Source organism: Ursus americanus, chromosome 30, assembly GCF_024610735.1.
Source record: "Ursus americanus isolate L20-20 chromosome 30, mUrsAme1.1.p, whole genome shotgun sequence".
Taxonomy (NCBI): domain Eukaryota; kingdom Metazoa; phylum Chordata; class Mammalia; order Carnivora; family Ursidae; genus Ursus; species Ursus americanus.
The window spans coordinates 28,187,595-28,204,675 of NC_142156.1; the positions used below are offsets into that span (position 1 = coordinate 28,187,595).

The window sequence follows — 17,081 nt, forward strand, 5'->3', positions numbered from 1 at the left end:
AACTATAAAATTTAAAAATTTAAATCATTTTTCCCCCTTAACATTAGTAAACTTAGGAAATGTTTCTGCTCTTCACCTTTGTAAAAGGAGAAATTAAATGTTTTTAGTATGTCATTACATATGTTTAGTATGTGGGCTTGGTGTTTTTGGTTAACGAAGTTGGTAATTTGAGTAGGCCTAAAAAGATAAAGGATATAATGAAAGTTTGTTTTTTTTTAAAGATTTATTTATTTGAGAGGGAGAATGCAAGAGTGTGAGGGGCGGGGGCAGGGGGAGGGCAGAGTGAGAGAGAGAATCTCAAGCAGATTCCCTGCTGAGCGTGGACCCTGAGATCATGACCTGAGCCAAAATCAAGAGTTGGGCATTTAACCAGCTGAGCCACTCAGGTGCCCCGTAATGAAAGTTTTTTTAAATGCTAGGAAGCACTAGCTATCTTTTATACTTAATTTGCTTAATGGCGATGCACATGTAAAGTCACAAGTCATCACTATAATATCTAAATGTTTAAAAAATTATTTACTAAAACAGTTATACATTCAGTGAGACAGGATCTGAAAATGCATGGGATTTTGAGATGCCCTTTTGCAGTTTTATTAAGAAACTGAACCAAAATATAATTAGCTTTTATATGGCAAACCTATTCAAATTGGTCAGATTGAGTCTTAGTTCTTTGTAATTGTGATATTTCGCAGGTGTAAAACTTGATTTTATTTCTGAAGGCTTATTTTGGAGACTTATGGTAGAAAATGAACTGCCTAGAATAGAAGAGACTCTTAACTTTACTCATGTTGTCTTTCCAAGAAGGGTTAATTCAGATTATGGGGAGCACTGCCTTACCTAATGCCTCTTACATACATAGCCCAGTGGCTCTCATAGATATTCTTTTTCATTGTCCTTGCCTTAATATCACCTCATAAACCTTCTCATCAACCCTTCCAAAGTTATTTTCCCTTCGTCTCCTGCTGTACCTGCTACCTGAGATCCTCCCCAGACCCCTTATGTTGTCAGCAGGTATAGATACCATAAACTTTGGAAAACGCAGTAGAAAAAAAACCAGAGTATAACAGGGAGACCTAATGTAATTGAGTATTTAAGTAATCCACCTGTGAAGAAGTGATGTTTAAGTCAACATCTAAAGGATGGAAAGAAGTTTGCCGGTTGAAGAGTAGAAGGGACAATGTATGTGAACGAGCTGAAGGAAAACCCTTGTGTGGCTTGTAAGGAATCAGGGCCCAAGTGGCTCAAGATGAGGCAGCATTATTATTATTGTTTTTTTTTTAAGTAAGCTCTATGCCCAGTGTGGGGCTTGAACTCAACACCCTGAGATCAAGAGTCACGTGCTGTATGGTTGTATGGACTGTGCCTGCTAGGTACCCCAAGGAACCATTCCTTTATAGATGAGTGTATTAGAGGCAATGCAAAATGCTTCTGAATTGTGTTCTATTAAGTGTGCTGGAAAGCCAGTGAAAGGCATAAATGAGCGAAGTGACATGTATGTATTTTTTTGAAAGCTCATTCTGGCTGCAGTTGGAAAATTCCTTGAGGGAGAGTAAGAGTGGAAGCAGGGAAACAAGCGAAGTATTATAGCTGAGTGGTGGTGGTAGTTAAAGCAAGATGGTGGGGCGCCTGGGTGGCGCAGTCGTTAAGCATCTGCCTTCGGCTCAGGGCGTGATCCTGGTGTTCTGGGATCGAGCCCCACATCAGGCTTCTCCGCTGGGAGCCTGCTTCTTCCTCTCCCACTCCCCCTGCTTGTGTTCCCTCTCTCGCTGGCTGTCTCTCTCTCTGTCAAATAAATAAAATCTTTAAAAATAAATAAATAAATAAATCAATAAAGCAAGTTGGCGGCCAATGAAGTGTAAGAAGAACTATTTGAAGAACATTTTATAGGTAAATGGGATGTAGTGGTGTGTGGAGCATTGGAAAGAGGATGGTGGCATGGAGAACTCTCAGGTTTCTAGCATGAATCATTAGATTTACTGAGATAGCAAAGATTGGTTGAACAGTCTAATGGGGTTCAGCTTTGGATTTGGAAAGTTAGAGGGTACCTGTGACATCCTGGTGGAGATTTCTAGGAACCGGTGGAATAAATGAGTGTGACAAGAGAGAGCTGAGCTACAGATAGTTGTTGGCATGCTTTATGAAGTCAGGGAAGAGAAAGTGAGTAATGCTCTGGGCCAGACTCTTCAGAATATTAAAATTTAGAAGTTGGGTAAAAGAAATTTGTAAAACAAACTGTGAAGAAGCAGCCCAAGATGTGTTATAAAGATTAATAGTGTATCTTGCCAGAGAATCCAAGAGCTGAGAGAGAATATTTTAAGAAGGAATGGCAGCTGTTTTTAATGCCACTGTGAGGGATCAAGTTAAATAAAATGGAATTAATAGAAAAGTGTTCCTTACAGCTATTCATCCCCATCTCGTAGCCTTTCATTTTACTTCCTGACCTATTTGTTACAGTGATAGAATTTCCTGTGACCCATTGAGATTTAGGATGCATGTTATCTTATAGGTGTAATTATTGGTATGTTACTCTTCATTCAGTTTGTATCATCCTACTGTGAATTTATGATGCTAGCTTTTTTGGTGCCTAGAAATTGTCACTATTGTATCAAAGTAAACTGTGGAGGAATTACAAATATTTTGGAAACGTTTTCATTAAGTAATCTGTTTTGGACAGAATGGCGAAGAAGTACAATATGAAACTAGTCTACAAAAAAACATTTCTGGAATTCTATGAAGAAAAGATTAAGAACAACGAAAATAAAATGCTGTTAAAACGAATGCAGGCCCTGGAGGTAGGTATTTAGAAAAGGTATAAATATTCCAGGTCTTGGTAAACTTGTTTGACTGTCTGAGATTCCTTTTAAGGCCATATAGATGCTCAGTATTTATATAAATCACACAGATTATTTTGAACCACTCTAGACTCTTCAGCACCTAGGATAGAGTTCATTACAGGAACTTTCCTTGGTGGGTACTCAGGAAAAACATGAATGAATGAGTGAGTGAGTGAGTGAGTGATGCTATCATCAAATTCTGTTTTCTAGATAGTACTGCTTTTAAATAGGATTTCTTAACCTCAGGACTGTTGGCATTTGGGACCAGATAATTTCTTGGTTGTGAGGGGCTGTTCTGTTCACGCTAGGGTGTTCAACAACATCTCTGGCATCTATGCACTAGATTTTAGTAGCACCCCTGCCCCCAGTTGTGACAGCCAAAAATGACTCCAGACATACCAAATGTCCCCTGGGGTGCATTATTGCTCTACTTCTTCACAATATTGCCCTTTCGTTACGTTAGTAATTTAAAAGCTTCCTGACCAGGGTCTAAGATGAGCTCATACGATGCCTAATTTTGTTCTTTGCTGACTATCTAGCAAGATTCTGGGTTTTTAGACTATATTGTTGCTGGGACCTGCTTCTGGACTCCTTCTTTTCCTAATTGCAGCAATGGCAGCTTCTACACAAGTTTTGACTCGTGTAGCCATTGACTAGTTAGTTTTCCTTATCAATATTTAATTTGGTCTGAAATCGTCAGTGAACATTTTTATGCTTGATCAACAGGATCATATTAATCAGATGATCATTAAACTTCTTTAGGAGTGCATTCAACTTAGAATGTTTTTTAAAGTACTTTAATCATACTCTTATTTATCTTGCCAGTACCCCACAAAGTAGGCAAAGCAGTCACCTTCCATATTTTAAAATGGGCAGTCTGAGGCCCAGAAAGGATACATGACTTCTATCCTTGTCACAAAGCTATTAACCTTCATATTTTTTTTAGTTTTTATAGGTGGTTTTTAAACAAAAGTCTCCTGCTATAGCATCCATACAACTTTCCCTATTGGAGTGGAAGGGTCCTTTTTAAATCCTAAATTATCTTTTGAAACCACTAAACCACTAAAATGTTACATTCTTTATTGGTTGTAACTTCTGTATTTTAGAATTAAGAATATTTGTATTTGCTTTCTTTTAGCAGGAGAAGCTTCTTTTTATTTTGAGGGAAAAGAAGAAACTAGAAAAAGTGTGTGTGTACAAATCACCACACACACATGCCTGTAGGTTGTCATTCTTGGTGGTGCTTTTTGCATGTACAAAAAATGTACTTACACAGCAAACTGCTAAATTTCTAATATCTGAGCTTATTGTGGGATACATGTAAAGAAAGAGGAAAGAGAAGATAGCAAAGTAGACATTTCTGGATCATTTTCTTAAAAAATCATCAGGAAGGGGGCGCCTGGGTGGCACAGCGGTTGAGCGTCTGCCTTCGGCTCAGGGCGTGATCCCGGCATTATGGGATCGAGCCCCACATGAGGCTCCTCCGCTATGAGCCTGCTTCTTCCTCTCCCACTCCCCCTGCTTGTGTTCCCTCTCTCGCTGGCTGTCTCTATCTCTGTCAAATAAATAAATAAAATCTTTAAAAAAAAAATTCATCAGGAAGATCTAGGTTTAAAGTGATTCCTTGTTAGCTGGTTTGTTATAAAAAGACAAAGGAATTACAAAGAATATATAACCTTTGTAGAGTAGATGGTTGTTAAAAATATTAAGTATTCTATGTAATTCGTTCTGTTTTGATTTAACATGTATTACAAACCAGTACACTTCACAGTATAAGGGGATGCTACTTGAAATGGATTAAAAATAGTGCTTGAAGGGGCGCCTGGGTGGCTTAGTCGTTACGCGTCTGCCTTGGGCCAGGACATGATCTCAGTGTTCTGGGATCCAGCCCCGCATCAGGCTCCCTGCTCCGCGGGGAGCCTGCCTCTTCCTCTCCCACTCCCCCTGCTTGTGTTCCCTCTCTCCCTGGCTGTCTCTTTCTCTGTCAAATAAATAAATAAAATCTTTTAAAAAAAGAGTAGTGCTTGAAGTAATTTGAATAAACATTTGGCCAACATAGCCTTAAAAACAAAGCATTTTGTGTGTGTGTGTGTGTGTGAGAGAGAGAGAGAGAGAGAGAAATAGGAAGACTGCCCATAATTTGAAGGCTGGATTATTTTCCTTATCTTCTTGAACTCACAGGGTTCTCTGTTGACTCAAGTTTTTCATCTGTATTTTTTTTTTCTTAAGTTTTCATTTTAATCACAGAGTGCTCATCAGGACAAGTGCGCTCCTTAATCCCCATCCATTTTTCACCAGTCCCGCCCACCCACCTCTCCCCTCTGGTAACCATTCGTTTGTTTTCTATAACTAAAAGTCTGTTTCTTGTTTTACTACTTTAGTGATTTGGATGCCTTTTATTTCTTTTTGTTGTCTGATTGCTGTGGCTAGGATTTATAGTACTATGCTGAATAAAAATGGTGAGAGTGGACATCCTTGTCTTGTTCCTGACCTCTTTAGCGGAAGGGCTTTCAGTTTTTCCCCATTAAGGATGATGTGGGTTTGGGTTTTCATATATGACCTTTATTCTGTTGAGGTAGATTCCCTCTAAACATACCTTGTTGAGGGTTTATAGCATGAGTGGATGTTGTATTTTTTCAGAAGTGTTTTCTGCATCTATTGAAATGATCATATGGTTCTTATCCTTTTCCTTATTGATGTAATGTATCACAACTAATTCATGAATACTGAACCATCCTTACAGCTCAGGAATAAATCCTACTTGATCATGGTGAATGATTTTTTTTAAATGTACTGTTTAACTCAGTTTGCTAGTATTTTGTTGAGGATTTTTGCATCTATGTTCATCAGAGATATTGGCCTGTAGTTCTGTGTGTTTGTGCGTGTGTGTGTGTGTGTGTGTGTGTGTGTGGTGTCTTTATCAGGTTTTGGTATCAGGGCAATGCTGGCATCGTAGAATGAACTTGGAAGTTTTCCTTCCTTTTCTGTTTTTTGGAATAGTTTGAGAAGAATAGGTATTAACTCTTCTTTAAATGTTTAATAGAATTTGCACGGAAGCCATCTGTCCTGGACTTCTGTTTGTTGGGAGTTTTTTGATTACTGATGCAGTTTCTTTGCAGGTTATCAGTCTGTTCAAAGTTCCTTTTTCTTCCTTTTTCGGTTTTGGTAGGTTATATGTTTCTAGGAATTTATCCATTTCTTTTGAGTTGTCCAATTTGTTGGCATATAGTTTTTTATAATGTTCTCTTATAATTGTTTGTATTTCTATGGTGTTTGTTGTTATTTTGCCTTCCTCATTTATGATTCTGTTTATTTGGGTCCTTTTTCTTCCTTGATGAGTCTGGCTAGAGGTTTATCAATTTTCTTGATTTTTTTCAAAGAACCAGATCCTAGTTTCATTGCTTTTTGTTCAGTTATTTTCTTAGTTTCTACATCATTTATTTTTGCTCTGATCTTTATTATTTCCTTCCTTCTTCCGATTTTAGGTTTCGTTTATTGTTCTTTCTCTGTGTCCTTTAGGTACAAGGTTAGGTTGTTTATTTGAGATTTTTCTTGCTTCTTGATGTAGGCCTGTATTGTTATAAGCTTCCCTTTTAGTATTGCTTTTGCTGCATCCCAAAGGTTTTGGACCATTGTGTGTTCATTTTCATTTGTTTCCATGTACTTTTTAATTTCTTCTTTTATTTCCCAGTTGTTGACCCATTCATTGTTTATTAGCATGTTACTTAACTTCCCAGTATTTGTGGTCTTCCTGGATTTTTCTTTTGGTTAACTTCAGGTTTCATAGCACTTTGGTCAGAAAAGATGCATGGTATGACTTTGATCTTTTTGAATTTGTGGAGGCTTGTTTTGTGGCCTAATGTGTGGTCATGGAGAATGTTCCATGTATACTCTAAAAGAATGTGTATTCTTCTGTTTTAGGATAGAATATTCTGAATATATGTTAAATCCATCTGGTCTGCTGTGTTATTCAGAGCCATTGTTTCATTCTTTTTTTCTTTTTGTGTGTGCATAATTTATTTAAAAAAAATTTTTTTATTATGTTATGATAGTCACCATACAGTACTTCATTAGTTCCTGATGGTAGTGCTCCATGATTCATTGTTTGCACACAACACTCTGTGCTCTGGGCAATACATGCCCTTCTTATTACCCGTCACTGTGCTAACCCATTCCTCCACTCCCTTCCCTCTGAAACCCTCAGTTTCTTTCCAGGAGTCCAAAGTCTCTCATAGTTCATCTCCCCCTCTGATTTCTACCCCCTTCATTTTCTTAATGTCCTCCATGCTATTCCTTATATTCCACGTATGAGTGAAACCATATGGTAATTGTCTTTCTCTATTTGACTTAACTTCACTTAGCATAATCCTCTCCAGTTCCATCCATGTCCATGCAAGTGGTGGGAATTCATCCTTTCTGATGGCTGAGTAATATTCCATTGTATATATGGACCACATCTGCCTTATCCATTCATCTGTTGAAGGGCATCTTGACTCCTTCCACAGTTTGACTATTGTGGATATTGCTGCAATGAACATTGAGGTGCATATGGCCCTTCTTTTCACTACATCTATATCTTTGAGGTAAATACCCAGTAGTGCAATTGCTGGGTCATAGGATAGCTCTATTTTTAACTTTTTGAGGAACCTCCATACTGTTTTCCAAAGTGGCTGTACCAACTTATATTCTCACCAACAGTGAAAGGGGATTCCCCTTTGTCCACATCCTCTCCAACATTTGTTGTTTCCTCCCTTGTTAATTTTTGCCATTCTAACTGATGTAAGGTGGTATCTCAATGTGGTTTGACTTGAATTTCCCTGTTGGCTAATGATGTTGAACATTTTTTCATGTGTCTGTTAACCATTTGTATGTCTTCTTTGGAGAAATGTATGTTCATGTCTTCTCCCATTTTTTTTATTTGATTATTTATTTTTTGGATGTTGAGTTTGAGAAGTTCTTTATAGATCTTGGATACCAGCCCTTTATCGGAAATGTTATTTGCAAATATCTTCTCCTGTTCTGTGGGTTGCCTCTTTGTTTTGTAGACTGTTTCCTTTGCTGTGCAGAAGCTTTTTATCTTGGTGAAGTCCCAAAAGTTCATTTGTGCTTTAGTTCCCCTTGCCTTTAGAGACATGTCCTGAAAGAAGTTGCTGTGCCTTATGTTAAAGTTACTGCCTATACTCTCCTCTAGTATTTGGGTGGATTCCTGTCTCACATCGAGGTCTTTCATCCATGTAGAGTTTATCTTTGTGTATGGTGTAAGAGAATGGTCGAGTTTCGTTCTTCTGTATGTAGCTGTCCAGTTTTCCCAGCACCATTTATTGAAGAGACTGTCTTTTTTCCATTGGATATTTTTTTCCTGCTTTGTCAAAGAGTAGTTGACCATAGAGTTGAGGGTCCATTTCTAGAGTCTGTATTCTGTCGCATTGGTCTATGTGTCTGTTTTTCTGCCAGTACCATGCTGTCTTGATCGCAACTTTGTAGCATAGCTTGAAATCTGGCATTGTGATGCCCCCAGCTTTGTTTCACTTTTTCAACATTTCCTTGGTGATTTGGAGTCTTTTCTAGTTCCACACAAATTTTAGGATTGTTTGTTCAAGCACTTTGAAAACTGTTATTGATATTTTGATCGGGATGGCATTGAAAGTGTAGATTGCGCTGGGTAACATAGACATTTTAACTATGTTTATTCTTCCAATCCATCAGCATAGAATGTTTTTCCATCTTTTTGTGTCTTCTTCAATGTCTTTCAAGAGTGATCTATAGTTTCTAGAGTATAGATCCTTTACCTCTCTGGTTAAGTTTATTCCGAGATATCTTATGGTTTTTGTTGCTATTGTAAGTGGAATCGATTCCCTAATTTCTTTCTCATTGTTCCTGTATAGAAATGCAACTGATTTCTGTGCATTGATTTTGTATCCTGCCACGTTACTGAATTGTTGTATGAGTTCTAGTAATTTGGGGGTGGATTCTCTTGGGTTTCCACATAAAGTATTGCGTCATCTGCGAAGAGAGAGAGTTTGACGACTTCTTTGCCAATTTGAATACCTTTTATCCCTTTTTGTTGTCTGATTGCTGTTGCAAGGACTTCTAGTACTGTGTTGAACAATAATGGCGAGAGTGGGCATCCTTGTCATGCTCCTGATCCTAAGGGAAGGGCTATCAGCTTTTCCACACTGAGAATGATATTCACTGTAGGCTTTTCATAGATGGTTTTTATGAAATTGAGGAATGTACCCTCTGTCCCTACACTCTGAAGTGTTTTAATCAGGAAAGGATGCTGTATTTTGTCTAATGCTTTTTCTGCATCAATCGAGAGGACCATATGATTCTTGTCTCTTCTCTTATTAATGTGTTCTATCACACTGGTTTGAGAATGTTGAACCACCTTGCATCCCAGGGATGAATCCCACTTGCTTGTGATGGATGATCCTTTTAATGTACTGTTGGATCCTATTAGCTAGGATCAGGTTGAGAATTTTGGCGTCCATATTCATCAGGGATACTGGTCTGTAATTCTCCTTTTTGATGAGGTCTTTGCCTCGTTTTGGGATCAAGGGAATGCTGGCCTCATAGAATGAGTTTGGAAATTTTCCTTCTGTTTCTATTTTTTGAAACAGCTTCAGGAGAATAGGTATTATTTCTTCTTTGAATGTTTGGTAGAATTCCCCAGGGAATCCATCAGGCCCTCAATTCTTGTTTTTTGGGAGGTTTTTGATCACCACTTCAAGTTCGTTACGGGATATTGGCCTATTTAGGTTGTCAGTGTCTTCCTTTCTCTTTCTTGGTAGTTTATAGGTTTCCAGGAAGGCATCTATTTCTTCCAGGTTGTTTAATTTATTGGCATATAGTTGTTGATAATAATTTCTAATGATTGTTTCTATTTCCTTGGTGTTAGTCGTGGTCTCTCCCCTTTCATTCATAATTTTATTAATTTGGGTCCTTTCTCTTTTCTTTTGGATAAGTCTGGCCAGTGGTTTATCAGTCTTATTCTTTCAGGGAACCAGCTTCTAGTTTCGTTGATCTGCTCTATTGTATTTCTGGTTTCTAATTCTTAATTACTTCTCTTTTCATTTGTGGCTTAGGCCCGTTCCTTTGTTCCACCTCCAGTTGTTTAAGGTGTGAGTATAGGTCTCTATTTTAGATTTTTCTATTCTTCTGAGTGAGGCTTGGATGGCTATGTATTTCCCCCTTAAGACTGCCTTTGCAGTATCCCATAGGTTTTGGACCAATGTGTTTTCATTCTCATTGGTTTCCATGTATTCTGAATGACAGCCATGCTGGATACGGTATCCTTGGCTGCATGTTCTTCTTATTTAGTACTCTGAATAGGTCTTGCCAGCCATTTCTGGCTTGCAAGGTCTCTATGGACAGGTCTGACATTCTTCTGATGTTCCTCCGTCTGTACGTAAGAAATCTCTTCCCCCTCGCCGCTTTCAAGATTGTTTCCTTGGATCTAAGATTTGCAAATTGTACTATTATAGGTCGTGAGGGCCTGGGTGTGTTCTCACTGATCTTGGGAGGGGTCTCTCTGCCTCATGGACATGAATGCTTGTTTCCTTCCCCAAATTAGGGAAGTTCACAGCTACGATTTGCTCAGATATATCTTCGAGACCTCTCTCTTTCTCCACCCCCTCAGGGATCCCAATAATTCTGATATTGGAATGTTTCGTCAAGTCACTAATCTCCCTCAGCTTAGTTTCTTAAATTGGATTCGTTTTTCCTATGACACCTCGTTTTCCTTCTTTTCTATCTTCTTATCCTCAAACTCACTAAGTTGTCTTCTGCCTCATTTACCCTGGTAGTCAGAGCATCCAGTTTAGATCGCATTTCATTCATAGCCTTTTTAAGGTCTGCCAGATTAGATCTCATTTCAGCCCTTAGAGATTCTATATTTTCGTTAGTATTTTCCTCAAGCCTAGATATCATCTTGATAATTGTTACTCTGACGTCCATTTCTGACACCTTGGTTATATCCATATCCATTAGTTCTGTGGCAGAGGCTACAGTCCCTGTTTCTTTCCTTTGTTGGGTGTTCCTTCTCTTTGTCATTCTGATGGGGTGTGGTTGCTGGAATGTACAGAGTCCAAATTATTGACTAGGACCCAAGCAAGATGGACCTGTTTTATAGGGACCTTAGGGATGTGGGCTTCTTGTTCTTCCAGCCTGCCTTCTGGGGGAGGGTCCTGCCACACTGATACTCCGGCAACCCTGTTTGGGCAGAGTTGCCCTACCCCCAGTGGAGGGGGATGGGTTCATTGAGAACCATTTTTGGGGGGGCTTTTGTTCTCTGGTGGCTTTCTGTGTCTCTTCTGAGAGTCAGAGCCGAAGTGACCGTATCCAGACTTCTGTCTCAGAACAGAGAGATCTCAGTCTACTCTTCACTGAGCTCTCTAGGCCACACTGACTGCATTTCTGTCTGTGCTGCTAAAAACCCGAAGCGTCCTGGTTTGTGAACCCCACAGCCGCTCTCCCAGTCCTCGCTCCCAGGGCCGGGCATTTCTCTGCCCTTCTTGCTTCTAATCCACCAGCCGCTCCTGGTTTGCGCACACGCTCCCGAGCTACAGGTTTCAGTGTAGTGTGGTGACCTAAAGACCTTTCCCCACTGCTACCAGTCTGCGTGTCTGTGCCCTGTCCCCAGCGCAGGAGATTTTTGCCTTCCCGGTGCATGTTCATGGAGGCTCTCTCCCCCTTCCATTTATCTTCCGATATCTGCCCTCAGACTCTCGGTTCCCCACTTCAGACCTCGAGACCAACCCCCAGAGATGTTCTGTGTGTAGGGATCCAGATATATCTTCTTACATCTCAGGCTGATTTAGTGGGTGTTCAGAATGTTCTGGTAGATAACCAGCTCGATTCAGGGGACCAGTTGAAATAGGGTCCGCTACTCCACCATCTTTCCTTTCCCCAGTTAAAAAAAGAATGAATTGGCTAAGATCTTGTTGAGAATTTTGGCATCCATATTCATCAGGGATATTGGTCTGTAATTCTCCTTTTTGATGGGGTCTTTGCCTGGTTTTGGGATCAAGGGAATGCTGGCCTCATAGAATGAGTTTGGAAGTTTTCCTTCCATTTTTATTTTTTGAAACAGCTTCAGGAGAACAGGTATTATTTCTTTGAATGTTTGGTAGAATTCCCCTGGGAATGGACTCATGTTTTTTGGGAAATTTTGATCACTGCTTCAATTTCATTACTGGTTATTGGTCTATTCAGATTTTCAGTTTCTTCCTCTTCTAGTCTTGGTTGTTTATAGATTTCCAGGAAGGCATCCATTTCTTCCAGGGGGCTTAATTTACTGGCATATAGTTGTTGAAAACAATTTCTAATGATTGTTTCTATTTCCTTGGTGTTAGTCGTGATCTCTCCCCTTTCATTCATAATTTTATTAATTCAGGTCCTTTCTCTTTGCTTTTCGATAAGTCTGGCCAGTGGTTTATCGATCTTATTAATTCTTTCAAAGAACCAGCTTCTAGTTTTGTTGATCTGCTCTACTGTATTTCTGGTTTCTGTTTCATTGATTTCTGCTCAAATCTTCATTATTTCTCTTTTGCTTGGCTTAGGCTTTATTTATTGTCCTTTCTCCAGTTCTTTACGGTGTAAAGTTACCTTTTGTATTTGGGATTTTTCTTTTTTCTTTTTTTTTGAGTGAGGCTTCCCCCTTAGGACTGCCTTTATAGTATCCCATAGGTTTTGGACCGATGTATTTTCATTTTCATTGGTTTTCATGAATTGTTTAAGTTCTTCAGTTTCCTGGTTGACCCAAACATTCTTAAGCAGGATGGTCTGAGTTCAAAGCATTGTGGTCTGAGAATATGCAGGGAATAATCTCAGTCTTTTGGTATTAGTTGAGACCTGATTTGTGATCCATTTTGTGGTCTATTCTGGAGAAAGTTCCATGTGCATTCGAGAGGAATGAGTATTCTGTTGTTTTAGGGTGGAATGTTCTGTGTGTATCTATGAGGTCCATCTTGTCCAGTGTGTCATTCAAAACACTTATTTTTTTGTTGATTTTCTTCTTAGATGATCTGTTTGTTTCTGAGAGTGGAGTGTTGAGGTCTCCTGCTGTTAAAGTATTATTATTACCAATATGTTTATTTTGGTTTACAGTTGGCTTATGTAATTGGCTGCTCCCATGTTGGAGGCCAATTGTAGATATTTACAATTGTTAGGTCTTCTTGTTGGGTAGACCCTTTAAGAATGATATAGTGTTCTTCTGTATCTCTTCCTACAGTCTTTACCTTAAAATCGAATTTGTCTGATACGAGGTCACATATTCTTTCAGTTTCTGCCGGTCTTGGAAGCCTCTTGTCTCTCCATGCATTCTGAGATACAGCCTTGCTGGATAAAGTATCCTTGGCTGCATGTTCTTCTTGTTTGATACCCTGAATATGTCTTGCCAGCCCTTTCTGGCTTGCCAGGTCTCTGTGGACAGGTCTGAGGTTATTCTGATGTTCCTCCCTCTGTGTGTAAGAAATCTCTTCCTCCTCGCTGCTTTCAGGATTGTTTCCTTGGATCTAAGATTTGCGAATTATACTATTATGTGTCAGGGCATTTGTCTGTTCTCATTGATCTTGGGAGGTTCCTCTCTGCCTCTTGGACATGCATGCTTGTTTCCTTCCCCAGATGAGGGAAGTTCTCAGCTACGATTTGCTCAAATATATCTTCGAGACCTCTCTCTGTCTCCACCTCCTCAGGGATCCCAATAATTCTGACATTGGAACGTTTCATTGCGTCATTTATCTCTCAGTCTAATCCCTTGGGGTTTAATCTGTTTTTCCCATGCCTCCTTGGGTTCCTTCTTTTCTATCATCTTATCTTCTAGCTCACTAATTTGTTGTTCTTCCTTGTTCACCCTGGCATTCAGAGTATCCTTTTGGACTGCATTTCATTGATAGCATTTTTAAGTTCAGCCTGATTAGATCTCATTTCTGACCTTAGAGATTCTATATGGTCGCTGATATTTTTCTCAAGCCTAGATATTGCCTTGATAATTGTTACTCTGAAGTCTATTTCTGACATCGTGTTTATATCCATATCCATTAGGTTTGTGGCAGAGGCCACAGTCTCTGTTTCTTTCCTTTGTTGGGAGTTCCTTCTCTTAGTCATTCTGTTGAGGGGTGGTTGAGGGAATGTACAGAGTCCAAAGTATTAACCATGACCCAAATAAGATGCACCTGTTTTATAGGGACCTTATGGTTGTCAGCCTCTTGTTCTTCCAGCCTGTCTTCTGGGGGAGGGGGCTGCCACATGTTACTCAGGCAACCCTGTTTGGGCAGAGTTGCCCTGCCCTTTGTTGGGTGGGCCGGGCTGGTCAGTGAAAACCATTTTTGGGGGGCTTTTGGTCTCTGGCGGCTTTCCCTGGTTGGTTTCCCTGTCTCTTCCGAGAGTCAGAGCCGAAGTGACTAAAGTCTTTTCCCTGCTGCTACCGGTCTGCGAGTCTATGCCCTGTCCCCAGCATGGGATGCTTTTGTGCTCTGGTGTTATATCACCTTCCCTTTGCCAGCATGTGGTGGTCCTCCCCCTTCTGTTTATTTTCTGATATCTGCGCTCAGAATCTCAGAATCTACGACTCCCAGCTTCATACCTCGAGACCGTCAGAGATATTCTGTTTGTAGAGATCGAGATATATATTTTTACATCTCAGGCTGATTTTGTGGGTGTTCAGAATGGTTTGGTAGCTATCCAGCCAAATTCAGGGGACCGGTTAAAATAGAGTCCCCTACTTCTCTGCCATCTTTTTCCTCATCCCCAAGCCATTGTTTCCTTGTTAATTTTCTGTTTACATGATCTGTCCATTGATACAAGTGGAGTGTTTAACCTACTATTATTGTATTATTATCACTGAGTTCCTTTACTATTGTTATTAATTTTTTATGTATTTGTGTGCTCCCGTGTTTGGGGCCTAAATATTTACGATTGTTACAACTTCTTGTTGTGTTATCCCTTTTATTATTATCTATTGCCCTTATTGGTCTCTTGTTACAGTCTTTGTTTTAAAATGTATTTTGTGCGAAGTAAGTACTGCTACTACCCTGACTCTCTTTTGATACCCATTTGCATGATAAATGTTTCTCCATCCCCTCACTTTTTTTTTTTTTTTTTAGTATCTGTTCAATTATTTTACAGAGAGAAAGACAGAGAGATAGGATGGATGGCCAGGAGGGGCAGTGGGAGAGAATCCCAAACAGGTTCCATGCTGAGTGTGGAGCCTGATATGAGTCTTGATCCTAGGACCCTGGGATCATGACCTGAGCCGAAACCAAGAGTCAGACGCTCAATAGACAATGCCACCCAGGTTCCCCTCCATTCCCTCACTGTCAGTCTGTAGGTGTTCTTAAGTCTAAAATTAATTTCTTGTATGTGGCATATAGATGAGTCTGGTTTTTTTTCATTTCATCACCCTATGTCTTTTGATTGGAATGTTTAGTCCATTTCCATTCAAAGTAATTATTGATAGATATGTATTTATTGCCGTTTTATTCCTTGTTTTGTGGTTGTTTCTGGAGATTTTCCCTGATCCTTTCTTCTCTTTCTTTCATGGTTTGCTGGTTTTCTTTAATGATATATTTGGATTTCTTTCTCTTTATTCCTTGCATATTAGTGGTTTTTGATTTGTGGTTACTATTTGGTGTGTATATAACATCTGCATACAGCAGGCTATATTAATTTGATGGTTGTTTACGTTTTAACCCATTCTTTACTCCTCTCCTCCCCAAGTTTTAGGTATATTCTGTTCTATTTCATATCCTTTTATTTTATGAATTCATTGACTGAGTTTTTACAGAAACATTTATTTTTACTGCTTTGGTGTTTCCTACTTTCATACTGTCATTTTTCATCTTCCCTTTCCACTCAGAGTCCCCTTTAATATTTCTTGTAGGTCTGGTTTAGTGGTCACGGACTCCTTTATCTTTTTGTCTGGGAAACTCTAATCTCTCCTTCTATTCTTAATGATAGCCTTGCTGGATAGATTATTCTTAGCTGCCGATTTTTCCCGTTCTGTACTTTTAGTATGTCATTCCACTCCCTTCTGGCTTGCAAAGTTTCTGTTGAAGAATCTCCTGCTAACCTTATGGGTTTTCCTTTATAAGTTAATGACTTCTTTTTTCTTGCTGCTTTTAATATTTTTTCTTTATTACCGTCTTTTGCAAATTTAATTAAGCATGTCTTGGTGTCGATCTGCTTTTGTTGATTTTGATGGGGGTTCTCTGTGCCTCCTGGATCTGCATATCTGCTTCCTTCCCCAGAGTAGGGAAGTTTTCAAATAAATTCAAATAAATTATCTGACCCATTTTCCTCTCCTTCTGGGACTCCTATAATATGATTGTTATTACGTTTGATGGGGTCACTGATTCCCTAAGTTTATTCTTGTTTTACATATTTTTTTCCCTCTCTTTTGTTCAGCTTGATTATTTTCCATTACTGTCTTCTGGATCATTAATTTGTTCCTCTGCTTCTTTCAGCCTGCTGTTCATTCTATCAAGCATGTTTCTCATTTCGTTTTTTTAAGCCCTTTATCTCTTTGTTATTCCTTATCTGTGTTAATGGTCTCACTGATGCTCTCCATTCTTTTCTCAAGTCAAGTGAGTATCCTTATGATCATTGCTTTAAATTCTCCATCAGGCATGTACTTATATCTTTTTCGCTTAGATCTCTGGCCACAGCCTGTCCTGTTCTCTCATTTGGGACAAATTCCTCTGTCTTCTCATTTTGTCTATGTCTCTTTGTGTTAGGAAAGTTAGCTACATCTCCTGTTCTTGAGGATAATGGCTTTATGAAGAGAGGTCCTGTAGTACTCTGCCATATAATGCCTCTTGGTTCCCAGGGCTTGTGTGTCCAGGAGTGTCTCCAGTGTGTGCTTTGTGTGCTCTGCTGTTGTGTCCTGGTCTCTCTATCCTTCTAGGCCAGTCATCTGTAGAGGCTGTCTTTGCCTGTTGTGAGCAGTGTTTGTTTCCTGGCTTGGATGTGTATTTTATCAAGGTGTGCTCTGGTCTGCTTGTGAAATGGGACTTCTTGCCAATGCTGCTGGAACTGAGGCCCTACAAAACTCCCAAGTAGGGAGATGTGCTGTGGGTAAGGGTTTGGGCCCATCTTCTGTGGAAGGGGGCCCACCACAAAGGGACTGAGGCAAGGGTGCCTGGGAAGGGCCATTCTGCCAGAGTGTAGGCAGGTCGGGATTGTCTTAAGCAATTTTGGTGGTGAGTGTTCACGAGCACTGGTTCCTGCAAGTGACTGGTGTTTATGCTG

The 17,081-nt window shown here is 39.6% G+C and overlaps 1 protein-coding gene across 2 annotated transcripts in view; it reads left to right on the forward strand.

Moving 5' to 3' along the window:
* RNMT (RNA guanine-7 methyltransferase) overlaps positions 1-17,081 on the forward strand; it is a 41,347-nt gene that overhangs the window by 13,512 nt on the left and 10,754 nt on the right. For both annotated transcript variants that reach the window (XR_006782913.2, XM_045815130.2), the window contains exon 8: positions 2,675-2,792. Coding sequence is in view for 1 of the 2 variants with exons in the window: in XM_045815130.2 (XP_045671086.1) it covers positions 2,675-2,792 (118 nt within the window). In the remaining variant the exon portion in view is untranslated. The remainder of the gene's footprint in view (positions 1-2,674; positions 2,793-17,081) is intronic.